Raw genomic sequence first — 23,073 nt, forward strand, 5'->3', positions numbered from 1 at the left:
CTCCTAATTTATCCTTTCCCTATCCCCTTTCTGCTTTGGTGACCATAAGTTTGTTTTCTATGTCTGTGAGTCTGTTTCTGCTTCATAAAGAAGTCCGTTTGTGTCCTACTCATGTATTTTAATCAGTTTGCTATTAAATCATGGTTTTTCTTTACAATATAAACAAAGTACAGCAACTTATATAGATTGTCATTTTGTTGATCTTTAAAATTTTAAAATATGCCCCAAATCTTCATATTTGTTTAAATACCATGGAATTGGTACAACCTACCATTTTAAAGTGAAAGTTGCTCACTCACGTCTGACTCTTTGAGATGCCATGGACTGCAGTCCCTGGAATTCTCCACGTCTGAATACTGCAGTGGATAGTCTTTCCCTTCTCCAGGGGATCTTCCCAACCCAGGGATTGAACCCAGGTCTCCTGCATTGCAGGCAGATTCTTTACTAGCTGAGCCACCAGGGAAGCCCCACCTCCACCCCCCCTCCCCAACACTTTTTTTAAAGTAGAACTGAAAAATAGAAACCATTGAAAAGATTGCGACTTTCCCCAGTTCTGGAAAATAATATCTGGAGATTGTAATTCCCATATTCACATGCACAAGGAAGGAAGTAACAGAGTAAAAGAAAATACAGTTAGTAACTCAACCTATTATTTTCTAAGCATGTGGCTTTATGATTCAGATGCATATGAGAATTTACACTTGTCATTAGACCACAGACTGATTAGGATTATGGATTCTTTCATATTCTTCAATGTAGTGTTGATACTGATCAGTAAGGAGAGGCTGATTTGCTTCATCCATGTTGCTTCTGGCACGAATCAAACAAGAAGCGCCTGCAAAAATGACTGCAACCAGTAATAATGCAGCCACTACTGCCATGGTAACAATCTCAGAAATACTAAAACTCCGACCTGTTTGAAAATGAAATGAGAGCAAAAAATAAATAGTAAAATCATTGCCAAAATTGGATACCCTAAATGTAGGCATTGTTCCAGGCACTTGACAAAATCCTCATATTTAATTTTTATTGGCCACATTGCCTTTTATAGCACCTGGCATCTTCAAAGCACTCCCCAATTTCTCATAATGACTACATCCTATTGGGATAGTTATTATATCTGTTCTGAAGGTGAGGAGATGATGGCTCAGTGTTTAAATCACTTGCCCAAGGTCATTTGGTTAGTAGGCGGTGGAGCTGGTTTTGGAGCCCAGATCTTTCAGGATCCAAATCCTGTGCTCCTCCACTGTACCCCATTGCCTTAGTTAAGAAAAGGATTTAAAATTAAACCAGGAGATTTTCAATTTCACACCCTCTCAAAAAACAGCTCAGAATGTCTCACTTCATCTCTTTTAAGATAAACAACTAGAAGCACATCATGTAGTAGAAAAATAAGAGTATATTACACAGGGCATATTTTACAGAGCTAAGCTCAAAATTCATTCTCTGTGTTTCTAGGAAGGTGATCTTTGATAATTACTCTCATCCCATCTTCCTTATTTGTAAAATGAGGATTTTAATACCTTCCTCAGAGGGTTGTAAGTATTAAATGAAATAGTGTGCTTTGGAACCAGCTCAACCAGGTCAGAATGGGGTCCTAACAAATTTTAGATTCATTCTCTTTATCCCCAAATAAAAATTCAAATGAAGCTATTTAATCATGGTGAAAGCTGTGGGATACTTTATCTCAGAAAACTGAGATTACTTTAAAGGTAGCAAGTTTGATTTGGAAATTTCCACAGTAAAAGTACATTTTCAGTACTCACTTGGCCATTGAACTTCGTAAGTATAGCCCAGGTTGTCTGTAGCAGGAACAAACATTTCTATGTTGGTAACTGGAGGCCAAAATGGTACCATATTGTATTGTCTGTTATGTCCAATAGGGGCATTTTCCAGTGGAAATGTGGATATATCTAAAATATGTCAAAGACAGCTTGTTAATAGACATAATCAGGTTGTATTAATATGTTATTATTTTCTGAAGGTGACTTAAAATGTTCAAGGATAACAATAAAAGTTCTTTCATATTTTATACTGAATAACAACGTAAAAAATTATGACAGCAGAATTGGGAATTGCATGAAGCAGAGCTCAAACACTTTGAGTACAATAGTAACATGTCATCCAATAGAAAAAGAAAGTTTAAAAGTAAGGAAGTTTTAGTATTTTCTTATCTATGATAATCATTAGTTGTTTTACTTTTAAATTACAGACACTATTTTCAGTAAAATTCATTAAACTTACTTTTCAAAGCTAAAGAAAGATTGAACCTGTAATTTGCTGTAGCATCATCTATTGTTTAAATTTAGGAGGCAGTGTATCTGACGGAGGTTTGTCCTTGACTATGCCTATTTCTGTTTAGTACTTTTCATTTTTTCTGTTTAATTAGAGCAATAAATGTGAGCTTATTCCCTGGGTTCTTACTCTGTTATCAAAAAGCATTTAACATTTTGAATCAAGGTCCTATAATACTATTTGTTTCTTGCCACCTTTCATCTTTCTACTTAAATACAAATCATAGGCATTTATGTTATTAGTGCGTTTTTGTTATCAGATATGAAAGGAGTGATGCTCTTATTGGCAAAAAATTTTTCTTTATTGTTATTGTTTATATTTATGTTGGTCAGATTAAATGCTAAGTGGAATGTTACAAAACCAGAATTGGAAGTGGGTTTGGGCAAAACATTAGTGGGAATGTTTAGAAGAGCTGAAATATGTGAGAAGGCTAGTTAAATATTAGATTTTCTGATTGCAAGAAGTATATTACCTGGACAGTCACTGCAATCCTGTGCAGCATAGGAAAGTTTTTTAACATCTACTCTAAAGAAACATCAATCAGAAATGGCAGGTAGTGTTTATATTTTTGTAACCTTAAATTTAATTACTTTAAAATTTAATGATTTCAAATGTACTCTGAATTAATGGTAATTAAGTATGTATCCATTAAAGTCTATTGTGTTCCTCCTCATGCCAGGCACTGACCTAGGCACATGAGCTATAGCATTGAACCAAAGACAGGATTCCTGACCTCAAAGCACTCATACTAATTACTTATTAAAGTTAGATATTAAAGCTAATAACTTAGATAATTTTTTAAGCTTCCTATTTTTTCTTTACTGAATCAGCCTCAACTCAGTTAAGTTTCAGCTGCATCAAAAAGGTATGTCCATTAAAATAAATGGAGGAAAAGAAGACTAATAAAAGTAACAATTGCATTGCAATGTTCCTTCCCTATGTCAGATCCTTCTATGGCTCCCCATCTCTCAGAGCTAAATCCCATGCCTTTAAGGATCTGCTCCAGTGTTTCCTCTGACCTTGCCATCTCCCTCCATTTTTCATCCCCCTCCCTACTCTGCTCCAGCAACAGTGGCTCCTTTGTTCCTTTCTTAGGACCATCTTTCTTTATCTATTTACACAGTCCTCCCTATCCCCTTTCCTAATATTACTTGTCTACAAAGAAGCTCTCCCCCATACACTATATCTATTTACATATGCTTGTTGTCAGCTTACACGTTGCTATCTAGTTATCAGAAGTACATGTCTAATAAAAATGTTTTGTTCATCCATAAACCTATTAATTCGAGTTAATTGTTATTAAAATAAAAGTAGTATAACAAAACATGCATAAACTGATAGTTGTAAATATAAAAAGAGAAGGATGCTTTCATAATAAATAAATGGACTGCTTTGGAAAGATTTATTAAGAATGAATGGCTATAACACTGCTATAGAATTAGGAGTGGGCAACTGTGACTATAAAGGGTTAGGGAAACATTATGAAAATTTTAGGATAATACTGTACTCAGCATCACAAGGGTTGTGGATTTCTTGTTTCACTTTCAAGAAACAGACAATGCAAATTATAGATAATTCATTATGGTTGCATGTATGTCTATAAATACACATGAAAAATCAGGTGGAATTCCAATCAGTGACTTCACAGAAGATTAATAAGTAGATAAATATTTATATTTAGGCTATTTGTTTCTTAAATGACTTTCAGTTGAAACAAACTCTTTTGACCAACTCATCAATTAATAGTCCAAAGCAGGTTAGATTAGAATCTACTACTGTATTTTCTCTCTCTCTCGCAAGCACACACACACACACACACACACACACACACACACGAGCAACAGAAGCAAGAGGTGGCTGAATGAATAAGTGAATCAGTAGATAATCTCCAATATTATGTATATGTCCTTGATGAGATAAAGGTACATGAGCCAAAATTTAGAACACTTTTAAATGTGAAAATTTATGATGTTTTAACCAGTAAAAGCACATTCATAGTTTGAATAGTAATATAACCCTCTCAGCTGAGTGAAGAGAAAGTAGCCTCTAAATAGCATTTTAAAGAATGCATTAAAGTGAACTTAAAAGAGATGTTCTATGGTGTGATATAAAAACCAGCATTAACTTTTCAAGTTGAATAAAATTTCCATTTGTGAGAGGCTGTAAAGTAATAAAAATCAGAACTGTGGTTTATGAGTATAATTTTTCTGTCTTTGGGGTATCAAAGAAGAGCTCTTTAAGGTTTTCACATCCATATGAAAAGCAGTGAGGATGTTCGTTGGAAGATATGAGAAAGAAAAACTGGGGAAACATGGTAGTCATCTTTACATGGTAAAGAGGTGAAGGGATTAGTTTTTAGTCCTAGTGAATGTTAATAAGTCATCTTTTTATTACTATACTGAGAGACTTCTTATCTGCCTTTTCAGAGTGGTTTAAGATATTTGGAAATAGCTAAATATTAGAACTATTTTATCGTATTGTAAAGCGTAGTTTAAATGTGTCAAGTTCTTAGCCTAAAGTGATAACTATGCCATCTCAACAGTCTTGTTTGCTGAGTTTGCAAAAAGCATATGAAAGAGTCTCACCAGCATTGTATCGCCTCAGCCATTCATCAAATACTGCATCAGTGAATGTATGTAGGAGGACAAAAATAGGATCATTGGGAGATAAATGAGTTTGTCCCCCTGTTCCATTCAGGAATAGATGAGCCAAATTGTGAAGGCTTCGCACTGCAGGGTCATACCTTCCTGTGGGTTCACTGTAACCTAGATATAAAAATGAGAATAATAAAATCCATTATAAATATATGACTTTTTAAGTCCAAAGCAGTAATTATATTGGGAAACAATTTTTTCCTGAGCTTGTCAGGCCAATTTTTACCTTAGTGTAATAGCACTGCTTCTCTGAACCTGTGGGTGGTGACATTTGTTTGCTGTAGTGAGAGCTAGGTTAGTTTGAAGCTAGTGGCATGACATTCTAAGTGTAGCCTCTAGGTTAAAAATAATGACCTGCGAAGGATACCAGTCAAAATATATAGAGCACACTATTTTGACAAGGCTAACACTGGTCTACATGGAGATAAAGACAGTGGAAATCTCTAGCTTCTATAAAAACTGCTGATACAATTGGGAGAATACTGCTCTGATTGCCCTGAACCTAAATTGCCAGATGTTGCTTTAGTCTCCTGCCTGACTCCTTCAGACTGTCAGCATGTGTATTTTTAGAAAATTATTTCTGTGGAGAAGTTAGAATTTCTCAGAGCTTTTTTTTTATCATCTCTGTACTAGTTTTAAATATCTGAAAAGACTGCTGTCAAAACATTTATAGAACTTTTGAGAATGCTCTCTATTCTATATATATACACACATATTTATATATATCTTCCCCCAAAACATTTCCATATTATGCACTACATATATTTCATGTATGTTTCATTTACATGCATGTATGCTCAGTTGCATCCGACTCTCTGAGACCCCCATGGATGGTAGCCCTCCAGGTTCCTCTGTCCATGGGATTGTACAGGCAAACATACTAGAGTGGCTTGCCATTTTCTTCTTGAGGGAATCTTCCTGACCTAGGAATTAAACCTGAGCCTCCCACATCTCCTGTGTTGGCAGGCAGATTCTTTACCACTGCACCACCTGGGAAGCTGTGTGTTATACATATCCCCATTTATATATAACCCACATATTACATACCTATTACATATAATATATACATTTCTCATATAGTATATATGTCATGTATAACACATATACTTCCCATATATACTCTCATCACATATAGTTCATGTAAGTATATTAGGGAGAAGACATGGATAGATCACAAACAAAAGTAGGGAGTCTCTGATGTGGGATGGAGTTACAAGTGTGTAGTTAGCTTGAAGACCAGAGGTAGCAGAGCAGGGTATGCCTGTATGTTATAAAAGCAATATTAGAATTTGAAATGCATTAACTCAGTAGTGTAATTATAACTACTCATTCATTTATTCATTATTCTTTTTTATATGTTTATTCCATTATTTTTTGACTTATAAAACATTTAAATATTGCTTACATTGTACATGTTAGGCGCTAACCTTTTTGTACATTCTGTCTGGAAATCAGTATAATTTGTCTTTTGATTGGGCATCAATAAAATACACTCATATTCTTACATTCTTTACAGAATCACTACTTACAGCATTAGTTTATAAATACCAGCTTAGTCAAAATATGGTGATTATTAAAGAACCTCTAAGTCAGTGTATTCATATGTAGTTATTAAAATTAACATAAAGATAGGAAAGAATGGCACCTAATTTTGATGATGAAAAGGGAGATAATTGAAATTAATTATCAGATCTATATATCAAGTATCTTAGATCAAGGGAAAGAGAGATCTATTCCCTTTTTCGGTTGGAGGGGAGGGTGGTCCAACATGTACAATACTGTATTTAAGGTAAAATTTGACAAGAACAAGTTTATAATAAAGTTAAACCTGATTCTGTTCTTTTAAGACTTTAATGTGTCATGAATAATTTAGAGGTAAAAAAGTTTTTTTATAAAATAATTATAAATGACATAATTTTTTTAGAGAATTTTTTAGAAAATTTTTGATTTGAATCTGTGCTCTGTTACTAACTAGCTGGATATCTTTTCACTTCTTTGGACTTGATCTCTCAAGTTTAAAATACTTGAATTATTTAAAGAAAATCAAATTAAATATCTCTAGATGTTAGTTTGATTTTTTATAGATCTTAAAAAAACTTTCAGGATGATACATCAATAATACATACTCCCAAAGCAGACTTTTTATTTGATGTCAACTATTGTATGTTCAGGACTTTTTTTAAAGAGAAAAATTAATAATATCTCCAAGTCTTGAATATTGTTTGCCTACACTAGAATTTGATATAGTTATACCCATATTGGCCAACCATCTAACAGGAATTTGATTTTAAATACCTTCTAAGTATTTTAAGAAAATGGAGGATCCTTTCCAAGGGATTTTCCTGTGATAAAAAGAGTTTCAGGGCCTACACTTTTCTTTAAGAAAGTTCTTCTATTGAGCAGAGGACTGTGACTCTATCATGATAGGCAGCCCTATTCATATAAACTCACAGGATCCATACGGCATTCAAAGGTTTTTCTCTAAAGAGATTTAATTTGAACACTTGAATTTTTCCAGTGACAACTAGATCAATTCAGAGCACTGGTTTTGTTTACTTGCCTTCCACTGTGTTTCGGAAGCTATTTGTAGAGTTGGAATAAAAAGGAGGTGTGTCAAATGCACCAACTTCCAAGCACTGAGCGACGTCCTGTGGTTCAGGAAGACGTTGCACCATTGGTCTGGCCACATTCCCGGCAGGGTTTCTCTTAATTGGCCCACCCTCAGTGCCTGGGAAAAAGATGGGGTATGTGAACACGTGTAGAATATTTAGAGATCTTTGCTTTCCTTATTAAACTTGTATACATGGGGTCTTGAACACAGAAAGACAGGTTTTCCTTTGTAGAAGAGAAAAAAATTTTAATGCATATTCTGTGGTATTAAAGTGATAAAACCTAGGTTATCATGTCCAACTTCTGTGAATAGGGAAAATATGTGATACACAGAATCATCTGAAGAAAAAGATGATCGTAAAAACAGAGGTCCTTGTATTCGTTAAATCAGTATAATGTTATTAGCATATCAGTATATGTTAAATCTCTTTTTTCAAGAGAACACATTAAAACAGAAGTTCCGTGAAAGATTAAATTTTGTGAATATAATCTCATAAACCAAAATTCTAAGATTAAATTTTGTGAATATAATCTCATAAACCAAAATTCTACACTGAAATCCATATTTCACACTTAAATGGAATTTTGGTCTTGAATGTTGTTTGTTTCAAGCTTTCAAAGAAATAATGTTAAAACAACCTTAACTCTCTTTGGGAAGTGATCTATATTTCAATCAACACATACTTTTCAGCAATTAATGTGAAAAATAAAAGTTTTGAAGGTCAGTAAGATGAACAGGTAAACAAAGGGCTGCTATACTAGGGGTAATATATATCCCTAGGAATATAAAGATGCCTTTGGGGAGACAGGCAGGGAGAGAAAGAAATAGGGAAAGGAGGGAGGGAGGGAAGGAGAGAGAGAAAAAAAAGAGAGAGAATACTAATTCTTCCCAATTGGGCAGCTTCAGGAAGACTTCATTGGGTAGACAGATTTGCAAAGAACCCTGAAGATCTGAGGAAAATTGCCAGAGGTGAAATAAGAAAAAATTTACAAGTCAAGCATTTTTAAGCAGAGATAATAATAACGGATGACAGGCTTTTTTTCTGTGCATAATATAAGCCCCATCAGAGCACAAACTGTTCTTGATCACCGGTATGTCCTCCAGTTTTGACCCAGTAGATGGCATATAATTGAAGCTAAATAGTTGTTTGGTGTATGTTGACTTATGAAAAAATAAGGTTGATTTGCATGAGAGAGCCTGTTAGGTGAACAGCTGGCCTGGAGTCTGTGGCAATGGAAGAGGGTAGTCGATGGCAGGAAATATAGGAAGTTAGACCAGAACTATTTTATTTATTAGGCCCATGAAAGAAAAAGGAAAAATAATGGGTGTTTTATTGAACACCCATTAATGTGTCTGATATGATGTCAAATGCTTAAAAAAAATATTTAATCCTCACGATAATTCTTTCCTCCCTCTACTTTTCTTCTCTGATAAAATTATCCATCCCTGTGGTTTCATTGATCATCTTTTACAGGACACGCGTACATGTACATCTTTAGAGCGAAGCTTCCATGCTTATGTTCTCATATGCTTTCTAGACAGTCTCTCTCCTTTTACCACGAATACACCAAACTCGGTACACTAACGAGTTATTTTGGAGAAGGAAATGGCAACCCGCTCTAGTATTCTTGCCTGGAGAATCCCGTGGACTGTACCCTGTCAGGCTCCTCTGTCCACGGGGTCACAAGAGTTGGACATGACTTAGTGACTAAATAACCACCAAAGAGTTATTTATTGACACCTAATATTCTTCCAGCCACTAAACTATTCAGCCACTAAACTATTTTTGATTCATCATATGAAAGACATGCTCTTTTTCTTCCCAATACTTCTCAAATCTACTTTCTACTTCAGACACTCTGAACTTTTCATTCATTCCTGCATGGGAATCCCACAGGACTCTAATCCATAATAAGTTAGTAGGTACAATGACAGAAGTCGTCCATGTGCAAGCAAATTAAAAAAAAAAAAAGTCACAGGGAAAGATGAATGTTTTGGTACCTAAATATACACCAATCTTCAATTTCATCTCATTTCACCAAGCAAAAATTCTAATTTAATACTTATATAGAATAAAGTTTTATATATGGTTACTTCTCTTATTCCTATATACAGCTAAATAATCTAATGGTAAAAAATCTACTTAATTTTGTTGTTCTATTTAAAATATTCTAAGTTTACAATGTAATTTAATATTTGGTGCTTAAAAATATGTGCAGAATAGATGTTATGAGTACAATAATGAAAAAAGCAAATTTCAATAATTCTAGTTTTTATATGGAAAAACAAAAGTTCAAAATATTTAGACATGTCTGAAGAAGAAAAACAAAGTGAGATAGGAAGACTCTGATGATTAAGACCTTGTGTTAATATCAAGGGAGATGGTAAAAATAAGATCCAAGGAAGAGAACAGACAGCTTCACAGGAACTGTTCCACAAAAGACAGAAACATGACCTATGGCAGAGGGCATTCAGACCACTGGAGAAAGGACATTAGGATAGTTGGTTAAGCATTCTCTTTGTTAATCTAGCCAGAAGGTTGGAAATCAAAGTGACATAATAGTAAAAATAATATAATAACAAAACAATAGTAACCCTATACAACAATTATTACTGTTAAATGTACATTTTTTACTCCCAAGGTACTTCCAACTCTTTCTGCAGATTTCACATTTCCTAGAGACACATTTTCTGTGAAATTCCAGCAAAAGACACATGACCACAAAGCAGCGCTAGGCTAAGAGGATTAACTAGTACGAATAGACATTTCCCAAATAAGAAAGCAAGCAATGCACCAACCAAGTTGTTCAGAAAAAGCAATGGAAAAATGTATAGGCACTTTCTTTTTTTCCCTGGAGCACCCCAGATTGCCTGGACTATCCTAGGTACTTAGTGAATATCTGTACATCCATTCTCTGTAATAAAAGTGAACTTTAGTCTGAAGTCCTTAATAGAATGAAGGACCTTCTGGCAGCACATTTAATCTCTTTATCTAGTAGGGAATTTCAAATCCTAGCTGTCATTTGGAACTTACTGTTGCAAAGAGTTCCCAGGGTATCATAATCTTCCAAGGATTCGCAGACTACTCGCCATTGAGAAAAGATAGAGTTCGGGCTTATAAGAGTGGAATCAAAGTTGCTTCTTGATCCCATCAAGTCATCGGTGCAAATGTCGCAGGTGTTCTTCCCAGTGGCAAAATTCCAGTAAGGGAGGGAGAAAGAAGGATCCTGCAACATTTCCTGGATCACAGAAACTCTGTTAGCATTCTCAGCTTTTGTTTAAAATTCTCCCTTTCTTGGTTTACTCCCTGGCAGTCTGCTACTATTAGTTTTCTCAGCTACTTGGAAACCAGTTAGTGTCAGTGGTGTCTGTAGGGCTAGCGGACTTAGATACCTTATTTTTTTATTTTATTTTTTTTAGATACCTTATTTAACAAAGCTCCTGATTTACTACAAGAAGTCACTTAGGCACTAGAGGGAGTGAAACTCAATTCATTACACAGAAGTTTCTGCAAATGCTTTGGAGAGTTGTCTCTTCTTTTTCAGGCAAGTTGGTTATACTAGAAATTATCAACAATAACTTCTACTGTTTGACATTTTTACTTCCTTCCATTTTTCCTATCTCTAATTGAAGCATCATGAACTCTTGTCTGGAGCTAGATCCAGCCTTGAGATATATTATGTGAAACAGTGCTTTTAATTTCATTTCTGTTTTTTAATTTAACTGAGTCGACTTTAGGCATTAGATTCTATTTTGGCCACACACTACAGAGACTTCTTTCAAATTAGCCTTATCTGCCTGGTGTTTTACTTAGAGACCTCTGCTTCAGAATCCAAACTATGAAGACTCAGGCCTTTGCCAGAAACCAATATAGACAGGAAATGTTTAACAGAAGCTGAATATTTTTCTGAGCATGCTGTTCTTTAGCTCAGGGACCTAGTTCCCATTTAGAGCTGATCTCAACAAATAAAAAAATGCTGGACTCAAGATCACATGCTTATTTTATTGGGTTCCTTTAAAGATATATTTATTGTACTTATTATTTCTCATTCCTTTAGGCCTTTGGGGAGCTATATTTAGAGTGTGGGATAAGTGTAGGGATTGCCATTGTTTAATCTCACCTTGCAAACATTTAGTACTTTTCTGCTTTTTTACTCTTAAACCCTTTCTAGGAAGCATTTCCTTGTCCTTGGGGTATTTTAGAGGGTCAAAAGCTTTCCAGTGCATCCCTCGTTATTGATCTCCAGGGTTTTAGAGGCCTTGTTGAGCAGTCATTGTTCTGGTTAACAAAGATTAGTGACAGCTTCTAAGGGATCATTAAGAGTCAGTTTGTGGTTCAGCAACTGGCATTTGGGAGCTGGAGCATATTCATGTGGCATTTCAACTGTGCATTACATTTAGGTTATAATTTGTTGGATCCCTTGTGCAGTTGGGTTTTAAAAATGTAAGTCATAGAGGTTGAAGTTTACACAGGCAAAATTGAAGCTTTTAGATACTTTCCACCTGCCCTTTCATTTTGATGCACTCGTGGGAAAATGACTTGAAGGCGAGAAGATCTGGAGTTGATTACAAATGACAGATTTATCTACTCATAATCTACTAAATGTCTTATGTGAAATCAGAGCTATAAAATATGAAGTTCAGAGTAGCAGCTGAGTTCATTTAATCACTCTCAAACTGCATACGAATGGGCTACGTACATATGAATATTTTTTTCTGTATTTTAGTGCTTTAAATCTCTCCCTTCTAACCATTTATTTTCTTGGATAATGCTGGGCATAAGCGTACTGCACATCAATACTTGAGTCTGTCCTCAGATATTTTTAGATTTTAATTTGTGAGGAGAGGGAATCATTGCTCTTATTTCACCTAGAAAACAAATTCAACTTGTCGATTTCCTAGTTGAGCTCTAAGACTATTAAAGGGGTTAAGAATTAGTTTGTGATTGACAGTAGTAAGCTATTATATGTGAAATGGATAAAAACAGAGTCCTGCTGTGTAGCACAGAAAATTATATTCAATACCCTACAATAAACCATAATGGAAAAAATATAAAAAAGAGCATAGATATGTGTTAGTTTGGTCAAAACATTTTGTCCATAACATCTTACTAAAAAACCCAAGCAAAATTTTTGGCCAAGCCAATATAACTGATTCATGTTGCTGTACGGCAGAAATTAATATAATGTTGTAAATCAGCTGTACTTCAATAATGAAAAAAATTTAAATTCATTTGAAAATGACAATACTTTTCTTAAAATAGAACAAATAGTAAAAGAGACAATAAGAAAGTATCTTAACAGCTACTTTAACGTGATTTTAGTTTATCTGATTAAAAATAAACTGGAAATAACTGTTTAGGTTCACTTCATGCTAAAAAAGCCAATGTCTTTAGATTAAAATGATGTCTGACCTAGTGGATATTGTTAGCAGGTTTCTGCTATAAGCCTCAAAGTGGTAGAGAACATGGAAACACAGGAGTTCAATTAGAATATGCCAATTTAAATGAAAAGTATTATTTTTGTAGTTTAAGCCCTATATATATCCTACAAAATCATCAACTTATAAAATGAGCTATACATTTGGAACTTGGAAGACTGAAAAGTCATATACACTTTCCTCATCCAAACCAGGAGGGGCTGTTGGTTCACATTTCAGAAGGGAGACAGATCAAATGAGAGTCCTATATTGCAAACTATATGAGGGTCATTTTTTCAATGACAGCTGTAGACTATGTCCAGTGCTTTAATTCACACCTACAAATACCTCATTTGGCTTCCTGACCATTGATGTGACTTTCTTTTCACCTCGCAAAGGATAAAGGTTAATTAATAAGGAAGTGATTAGCATAGGGAGAGACTTAACAGAATGCCAAAGGCAGGTTAATAACATGAAATCCTTTGCCATCGCCTATTTTGATCATTCGGGACACAGTGAGTGAATGACTTACAGACAAGGTGCCCTGTTTGTAAAGGACATGAATGTGGCCGTGACTCACGCGTACCTGCATGTCTCTCTCCAGCTGCAGCAGGTGGTACCTGTGCCATGTGAGGAATGCTGGTCCCTCGTGAGAGAAATCCACTTCACCAAAGCTTTCCTGTCCTGCTCCCAGGAACGTCTTTTTGACTGAGTAGTAATGTGTCCAAACAAAGTAGTTATAAATGGAAATGTTCTCAAACTGTGGTGTGTTGCCATCTGGCCCCAATATTTCTTCTGACCTCCTGGTGGCGATGAGAAAGTGAGGGTGAGTGGTGCGCTTTGCCATATCCAGAGCCCGGACAAAGCGGTTCTTTTCTTCTGTGCTCAAGTCCAGTACGTTTCTCCTGACTTTGGGGACACAAAATTCAAATGTGAAAACATCTGCCATGTGAGCATGGATAGAGAATACTCAATCATCTTGGAACCCCATGTCCCACTTACCCCTGAATGATAATTTGCATCTGTGCTCACATCATTTTATACTTTAAAAAATATCCCTTGTTAAAATCCCTTCTTTATGTCTGCTTTCTCTCTCCGATCTCCTCCCTCTTTCTCCAACTTACTCTATGCAGAGTAAGAGCTTTCTTTAATCTTACCAAGGACTTTATGATTCTATGATCTTGTTGTAGATTTCTGCTCACTATTTGCATATTTCTTGTAATATTCTACCTTTTAATACCATACATTTTGCAAAAACATAGTATGTGGTTTAGCATAGTGGTTAGGACCAGAGTCTAATTCTGTTACTTGGCATATATTTCTCTAAGCATCAGTTTTTCATCTGTAAAGTAAGTGTAGAAATATCTGCTTTATAGAGTTGTAATGATTAAAGAGGACACACATAAAAAGCACTTGGACCAGAGCCTGGTTCATAATGACTCACCACAGACATAGAGGACAAATTTATGACTCCCAAAGGGGTAGGTGGGAGGGATAAATTAGGAGTTTGGGACTAACATGTACACACTAGTATATATGAAATAGATAACCAACAAATATATACTGTATAGTATGGGGAGACATACTCAATCTTTTCTAATAATCTATAAGGGAAAAATCTGAAAGAAATAGATATGTATAACTGAATCACTTTGCATTCCACCTGAAACTAACACAATAATGTAAATTTAAAACAGCAAGCTCAGTAAGGGTTCTGTGAAACTCTTGGTCTCATGTCTGGCACAAAGAGAACAATCCAGTTATTGCCGGCTGCTACTATTTAAATCTCTGTCATTTATTGTTTAGGCTGCAGGCCAGGCTCACCCTGTAGAATGGCTGAACTTGACCATCAGAGTGGGAAACGTCTTTGTGGTCAGCAAGGGCTGTGCAAGAAGCTTGTGGATTAGAGCTGGACAGATCTCAGTGTGAACTCCAGGTTTCCCACATACCAGTTACATGGAGTTGACCTTTCTGAGCTCCAATATGTATTTACAATTAACCTAACTACCTTGCAAAGTTACTGAAAGGTCCAGTCGTAAACATTTAGCATTGTTCCTGTTATAAAGGCGTCGCTCAACAAATCTTTTGAAAGGAAATGTTATTAGTTAGAAGACCTGAGCTTCAACTTCAACTCCTTAAATACATTTCTTAGCTTCTCTAAGCCTCAGTTTCAGCAGCTATGAAAAGTAAGGCTTAAGCTTTACGGTTTCTAGGAGTTCTTAAACCTCAACTGATTCAAAGGTCTACAGTATTAAATGTGTCGAGTTCCATGCAGGACTGTGCATCCGTTCAGTCTCCACTTACCCGTGAGAACACTCTGGTCACAGGCAGCCCCTCCCCAGCCAGGGCGGCAGGTCCCACAGTTGTGTCCTGAGAAATTGCCGTTGCAGCGGCATGTCCTGTTGAAGAAGCGTGTGGGCCAGCCCTCTCGGTCATCTCTGCCATCGTGCGGGTACTGGGGGCTGTGGGGCCGGGAGTCGGCTATCACCACCTCACATCTGCCCCTCCCAGATGAGAAACCGCAGCGGTCAGACCCGGGCCCAGACAGTGGGGACAGGTCTGGGCAGCACACGGCATTCCTCAAAGCCTCAGTGGTGGTGCACTCTCTGGGGAACTGAGCCCAGGCCTGCTGGAAAAAAAGCAGGACCAGGAACGTGTAACCCAGAGAGAGGAGTGTAGGAGATTTCATTCTGCTTGAAGCAAGAATGCAGGACAGCTTCTGGCTTGCAGCCCTTTGTGTAGAGACCGAGGCACATAGATAAAAATCAAGCTGAAAAGAAAATAACAAAATGAAATTATGCAAGTTTTTTTGTACCATTATAAATGGCATGAGGCCCTTCCCAACCCACCTTCAAAATGCTTTTCATGTCTGTAAGATGACATTACAAAAATGATAAAAATAGTAATTTACCTTTAAAAATTTGACAGGTATAATATCTATGTAATTAAATCCCAGTCCTAGTCATTTAATTTTCTTCATTTTAATTTCTATTTATATAAAAAGTACTTCTCATGGATGTCATTTATCAAAAATATGCATTAACAGGTCAGCACCATTAATTACATTTACCCATGGAGCTGAAAGAAGAATTGGGGGCAGATTTCTAGCAAGTTAGTTTCCAAGACTTCAAGTCCCCCATATTCTGATGGAGTTTTGGTGGGAATCCACCCACTCCCCATAGAGTTTCTCTCCAGTACCTGGAACTCCTGAAGGCATTCTCTGCTGAGCCTCGCTTAGAGCTGAGTGTTTTATATTTGCTTGTTCCCTGATGTCAGAACTTTTAATTGCTTGTGGGTTTTCTGTCTGATAGCTAATCCCAAATCAGTGCACCCCAACTGGGAGGGGCCAGTCCTCTTTTCTACCCTTTACTAATCCTTTTTCACTTCAGTGAGTTTTTCTGCCCTTTAAGTATTTGGATAGCACATGATTGCCTTCCCACTGATTTCCTTGTGATGCTTAAAGTTTTAAGAAAAGGTCAGAGCCATGAATTTGGAATACAAATCAGAGAAATTAGAGAGCTTTTGTTTTCATTGCAGAGAACTTTATTTTTTCCTTTGGCAATGTATCTTTAAAGGATGAAATGAGATTATTTACCTCTTTCTTAGTGATAAAGGGCTAGGCTAGTGTTTGTACCTGATGGTAGCTTTTGATTATGTTTCATCTTGCAAACAGATACTGCTGTTTTTAATGTGTCCAGAGAGGATAATTGTAGTAGAAAAAGCATCAGGTACAATTGCAACAACTCACTTGCCATTGCCTGCTGGCATTGACACTTGGGTACTCCAACTCCCTTACCGTCAATAGGTGGGTGTTCATCTCCATCTCTGTGGCAAAGGATCCCAGGGTCACTGCTACATGTAATGTTTAGAAAACGACCACTGAATAGCTTACTTTTCCTGTAGTCTCTGCAAGAAGTCTTAAGTTAATGGCACTTAGGGTAATAGATTCATGTATTTAAAAAGAAATTTTTCTCTGGAGTTGAAAACTCATACATGTGAAATTGGTCTTCAGAATAATCTTTAGTTTGAAATGCATAATTACTATGCAAAAGTTATCAGAATTTGTGATCAGGGTTAGCTGTCCTATTTGACCTTCAGTCATAAAATTGTCCAGAAACCTATATGAAGGGCTTGGGTATATGGTACAAACAAAAACCCAACCAAGGCTATGTCTACAAGATAAAAAGAATAAGGATTTCCTGTGTATAGCCTCTTGTTAAGACCACCAACATGATTTATTACAGCCTTATCAAGCCATGGTTATTAAGATTTATGTTTGTAAATCTAAAATGTTATTTTTTAAATTTATTTTTATATTTTGTTATGTGTGCAATAGTCTACTAATACAATATCAGGATATTTCCTAAAATGATTGCAAAAATGCTGTCATCATTACTATATAAGTAAGCTTTGGTGACCAGACTTTTTTTCCACTATGTATTTGAGTGGAATACATAGTTGTTGCATGTGGCAGTATTTTATGTTTTTTTAAAGGTCAGCTTGATATGTCATTGTAAGACATTGTAAAATATTACCATTACAAGACATTGTAAGACAGCCATTACAATTACAAGACATTGTAAGACATTGTAAGATATATCTCTCTTTGTGTATATATCCATTCTCTTGTTAGTGAACATTTGGATTATTTTCTTGGATTTTTAATTTAATTTTTTTGGTCTTATTACAATGCTGCTATAAAGAGTCTTCTAAATGTTTCTTTTTGAACATATAAGTATTTCACCCCATAAGTATCTAAAGTGAATTTGTAGTCATAGGATTCATGAATATTTATGTTAGTTTTAAATTGTTTTCCAAAGTGGTTGTATCAATTTGTATTCCCACCAGAGTGCTTAATATTGGTTCTCAAACTTGCTAGCACTTGGCAAAAATAGATTTAATTAACATATATAGATCTAGATAATTCATTCATCTTAATGACTAGTATGTTTTAATACTATTCTTGTGATTTGATCCCTTCTGTTTCTTTGTAAATTTTTTTCATGTGTCGTGCCCATTTTTTGTATGTATATTTGATTTTTTTTTTTTTTTTTACAATTTATTAACCTTTTTATTTTGTATTGAACTATAGCTGATTAGCAATGTTGTGTTAGTTTCAAGTGGACAGTAAAGGGACTCAGCCATGCATATACATGTATCCACTCTCTCCCAGTCTCACCTCCCACCCAGGCTGCCACATAACATTGAGCAGAGTTCCCTGTGCTATACAGTAGGTTGCCCATTGTTTAAAATTATATTATTTGTCTTTCTGCTAGATAAGACTTCTTTATGTATACTGACATCCTAATCTTCTGTCAGATAACTATATTGAAAATATTGAATGTATCATATTCTAATTTATGGCTTAGGTTTTGCATTCTTGACACAGTTTTCTGATGATTAGTAGTTTTTTTCATTTTAGTGTCTTTGCGTCAGTCTTTTACTTTATTGTTAGTAGCTTCCATATCTTGTTTAAGAAATCCTTCCCCTTGTACAAGTAATGAACTATTTTTTGATATTGTCTTCAGCATTAAAAATGTAAATATTGCTTTTCACATTTCAGTCTTTAAATGCATATGGAATTGGCTCTTCCGCATAATGTGAATAAGAATTTCAGTTAAATTTTTATTTCACACCAAAACTCAGGTTTTTCTAAGCACCGTTATAGACAGGTCTGTCCTCTCCCAATCACTTGCAGTATCACTGTTTCTCGTTTTCATTTATGAATGGATTTATTTCTACCATTGGTGTTCTGTTCTGTAGGTGAGTTTGACTGTCCCTGTGTCAATGCCATATATTTTTAAAAATCTAGTCACATCATAGGTCAGGGATCAATGTCAAAATACATGTGGAACACTCCTTGGCCTCCTGCAGAAATTATTTCTGAGATTTCTTTGATGGAAGCTAAGTTTTATACAATAATTTTGCCTTATAAGGTTAGCAGATGCACACCATTATATATAGAATGGATAGATAGCAAGGTCCTGCTATATAGCACTTGGAACTATATTTATTAACACCCTGTAATAAACCATACAGGGCTTCCCAGGTGGCTCAGTGGTAAAGAATCCACCTGGAATGCAGGAGACCTGGGTAGAATCCCTGGGTCAGGAAGATCCCCTGGAGAAGGAAAGGACAACCCATTCCAGTATCCTTGCCTGGGAAATCCCATGGCAAGCTATAGTCTATGGGGTCACAAAAGAGTCAAACATGACTTAGTGATTAAGCAGTAGCAGTAGCAGCAGCTGCTGCAGCAATAAGCTATACAGAAAAAGGAAAAAACAAAAAGAATTGGGCTATTCAGAAATACACACATGAGCAGGATATAAAGACTTATTAGTAACCACCATTAGTGTGCATTCATATATTCAAAGCTGATGTGAAGCTCGTATCTCAAGAAAAAGGGCTAGTCCTTCCATCCTAATTTGTCCTTTGAAGTCTTACGATTGTCATTTATAAAAGATGGAATCAAACAGCTAAATGATAAATACCAAGTATTTAGGTTAAGTTGAGGAGAAAAAGAGTTTCAGAATGCCTTTGTTTTTCCAGAAATATTTTAGATGTATGTTAATATATTTAGTGATCATTTGTGGTAAATGGTATTGAATATGTTCATTGTTCAATTGGATTAAATGTTATTAAATTATATGCTTAGTTATACTAAGCTTAGTATAATAGCTAGAATGCCAAAGGCATTAAGGCAACTCAAAGTCATCTGTTAGACTGGTCATGTGGCTTTGCCTCATGGAGAAGCTTAAATTCTGTGAAAGCAAAGAGGAAGAATGTTAGGGTTGTGTTTTTGTGTCACTGAGCAGAGATTCAGTCAAACATAACATTGCTATTTTACAATATTTCAAGTTGATATCTCAGACAATGTAGTTTCTGATCAAATGTGCCATTAATTTCTTAACTGAGTTTTCTAAACTCCAGGACGACAGAGGATGAGATGGTTGGATGGCATCACTGACTCAACGGACATGAGTTTTTTGGCTCCGGGAGTTGGTGATGGACAGGGAGGCCTGGCATGCTGAAGTTCATGGGGTCACAGAGTCAGACATGACTGAGCGACTGAACTGAACCTAGCACAGTACTGCAATTACTAGTGTTGGGGTAGTTAACAATAACTTGATTTCTGATAGTGGAATTCTCTCTTGCTAAGTTAATGTTAAAACAAAGTGTTTTCTTACTGATGATCTCTGTTCTGCTTGTACAGATGGCCTTGTAAGAGTTCCCCACAAAGAAATTTTTAAATATATACTTATATATTAGGTGTTTAAGTCAAAATATAAAAAAATACTTGTTTTAGGGGTGGAATTAAGTAGTGCATTTTTTTGTGTAGTTAAAATTAATTAACTACTCATTTTCAAAGATTATATCTGCACTATAAGATTTGTAAAAGATAAAATTTCTATTATTTTGTGATTTTTAAACGCATCTCTATGGTCATCATCATGACCATATCCTCTTATTTGGCATTTACTGTGTGCTAGGAGCCCAAACACGGTTGATACTCTGAAAACAACAGGGTAGTTTAGTCATTATACTCCAAGTCTTTATGAAACAGTTAAATATGCCTGTAGTGAGCATATCGACTCACTTCTTACATTTTAAACCACAGTTTGTAATTATATGGAAATGAGCAAAATATCAAACCTGTGTAATTGATCAACAACATTGATCTACTTTCTGGGCTTCCCTAGTGGCTCAGATGGTAAAGCGTCTGTCTGCAATGCAGGAGACCTGGGTTCAATCCCTGTGTTGAGAAGATCCCCTGGAGAAGGAAATGGCAGCCCTACTTTCTACTTGAACTTCTATAATAATATCCATAGTATAAAGCATAAGAATAGTGATAGACTCTTCTAGCAAAACAAATATTTAAGAAGCCATAAACATTCTACAGTGAAGAAAGTCTCACTTAATACAGAATGAATACTCAACCATTTGTTTTCATATTAACTACTTGAAAAATTTAATGTATGGGATATAATTTTAATTTATGAGTGTAATATTAGTGATGTTACATGATAGATATACATTATATAAAGCATTGTACTTAAATATATATCATATATGTACATATAGCGAGATATATAGTAGTATATATATGTATATGTGTATATATGTATGTGTGTGAAAGTAGCTGTTATCACTCCCTACAACATTCCATTGGCTAGAACTTAATCATTTAGCCCTACACTATTATCAGGGAAATCTGTATGTGGGTCAAGAAGCAACAGTTAGAATTGGACATGGAAAAACAGACTGGTTCCAAATTGGGAAAGGAGTATGTCAAGGCTGTATACTGTCACCCTGCTTATTTAACTTATATGTGGAGTACATCATGAGAAATGCCAGACTGGATGAAGCACAAGCTAGAATCAAGATTGCTGGGAGAAATATCAATAACCTCAGGCATGCAGATGACACCACCCTTATGGCAGAAAGCGAAGAAGAACTGAAGAGCCTCTTGGTGAAAGTGAAAGAAGAGAATGAAAAAGCTGGCTTAAAGCTCAACATTCAGAAAACTAAGATCATGACATCTGGTCCCATCACTTCATGACAAATAGGTGGGGAAACAATGGAAACTGAGACTTTACTTTTTAGGCTCCAAAATCACTGCAGATGTTGACTGCAGCCATGAAATTAAAAGACGCTTCCTCCTTGGAAGAAAAGCTATGATCAACCTAGACAGCATACTAAAAAGCAGAGGCATTACTTTGCCAACAAAGGTCCATCTAGTCACAGCTATGGTTTTTCCGATAGTCACGTGTGGATGTGAGAGTTGGACCATAAAGAAAGCTGAGTGCTGAAGAACTGATGCTTTTGAACTGTGGTGTTGGAGAAGACTCTTGAGAGTCCCTTGGAATGCAAGGAGATCCAACCAGTCAATCCTAAAGGCAATCAGTACATAATATTCATTGGAAGGACTGATGCTGAAGCTGAAACTCCAATCCTTTGGCCACCTGATGCAAAGAACTGACTCTTTTGAAGAAAAGAGAAACTGAACTGAACTGATTATCAGGGAAGCTGGGAAATGTCAACTAGCTAAAGCCCAAGGAAAAAGAGTAAATAAAGTTCATGACCAACATAACCAACATGATAATTGTATGTATTTATTTTTTATGTCTAGCATATATATATACAAATCTCATTATAATATCATGCTAAAACATTTTGAATGAAGATCTTTGAAATCCTATAAAACATCGAATTTTTTGAAAAATTCTTACCTTAAAAATTAATCTTTGAAATATGCAGGTGGAAAAGTGAGGATCTTGAAAAATAAATCATTGTCAAATTTACTAATAAAATAGAATGACATCTACATGCAGTAATGGATTGAGGAATGTCAACTAGTTTTGATCTAGCAAGCTAGTTATTTGTTTATATTTCAAATAAATGTTCTTCATCAAATTAGCTTATATAATTTTCTGATTTATAGATAGGTAAAGTGAGACATTTAAGAGGTTAAAATTAGGGGATCCAGAGAGATAAATGAAAGCATGATAACACAGAAAGACCTTGTGTACATGTAGGATTACTGCTATTGTATCTTATGATTAATCTTGAAGTATTTTATGAATTATTACCCCTCTCTTTCTCCCCTTTTTCTATATACATGCATGCACACATTTCTTACACTGAAACCTGTAAGGTTCATTTTGTTTGGTTATGTGAACCAAATTTAGGAAAGAAGACAAAGCTTTTGTTTGTTTTTCTTTTTTCAATTATGGGCAGTTTGAAGAGACTTCTGGTTTTGTTACTACTCTTTTAAAGATGTCTCCTTAATTTTTAGGTAACCTTCCAGAAGTCATATAATGGTAGAGACTCCCCTGTCCTTTCCACTTCTTCCCTAGAATCAAATTTTACCCTCTCCTTTCTCTCTCCTCCATTTGATAATCCAAGGGACTTGGACATCAAAAATTACTCCCAAAAGAGATGAAATGAAGAAGTTGTGAGCGCTGAAATGCTGGGTGTATGTAAAGGGCAGCAAGGGAAAGATGTGGATGTGGAGGGTCCTGTCAGGTGGCTACAGAGGACCATGTCAGGAGAGTGAGCATCTATGTAGGAGATGGTACTCAGGGACACGTGAAT

At 35.6% G+C, this 23,073-nt stretch overlaps 1 protein-coding gene across 1 annotated transcript; it reads right to left on the reverse strand.

The window, feature by feature from the left end:
- Positions 1-707: 707 nt before the first annotated feature.
- TYRP1 (tyrosinase related protein 1) lies at positions 708-15,667 on the reverse strand. Its single transcript, XM_065908144.1, has 7 exons — positions 15,283-15,667; positions 13,565-13,887; positions 10,595-10,799; positions 7,510-7,677; positions 4,881-5,060; positions 1,767-1,913; positions 708-913 (listed from the first exon to the last, which is right to left on the reverse strand). Exons 1-7 carry the CDS (start codon positions 15,665-15,667, stop codon positions 708-710), a joined length of 1,614 nt encoding a protein of 537 aa, XP_065764216.1.
- Between the last annotated feature and the right edge of the window lie 7,406 nt (positions 15,668-23,073).

Source organism: Muntiacus reevesi, chromosome 17 (genome assembly GCF_963930625.1).
Source record: "Muntiacus reevesi chromosome 17, mMunRee1.1, whole genome shotgun sequence".
NCBI classification, from domain to species: domain Eukaryota; kingdom Metazoa; phylum Chordata; class Mammalia; order Artiodactyla; family Cervidae; genus Muntiacus; species Muntiacus reevesi.

Bases quoted from the DNA above. Each gene is read 5' to 3' on its own strand.
- TYRP1 (XM_065908144.1), bottom strand. From the start codon at position 15,667: ATGAAATCTCCTACACTCCTCTCTCTGGGTTACACGTTCCTGGTCCTG. The intron at 10,800-13,564 runs GTACGCGTGAGT...TCTGTGATCCAG, and splicing joins AGCTGGAGAGAGACATGCAG to GAAATGTTGCAGGATCCTTC. The intron at 5,061-7,509 runs GCAAGTAAACAA...TTTTATATCTAG, and splicing joins CTTCCGAAACACAGTGGAAG to GTTACAGTGAACCCACAGGA.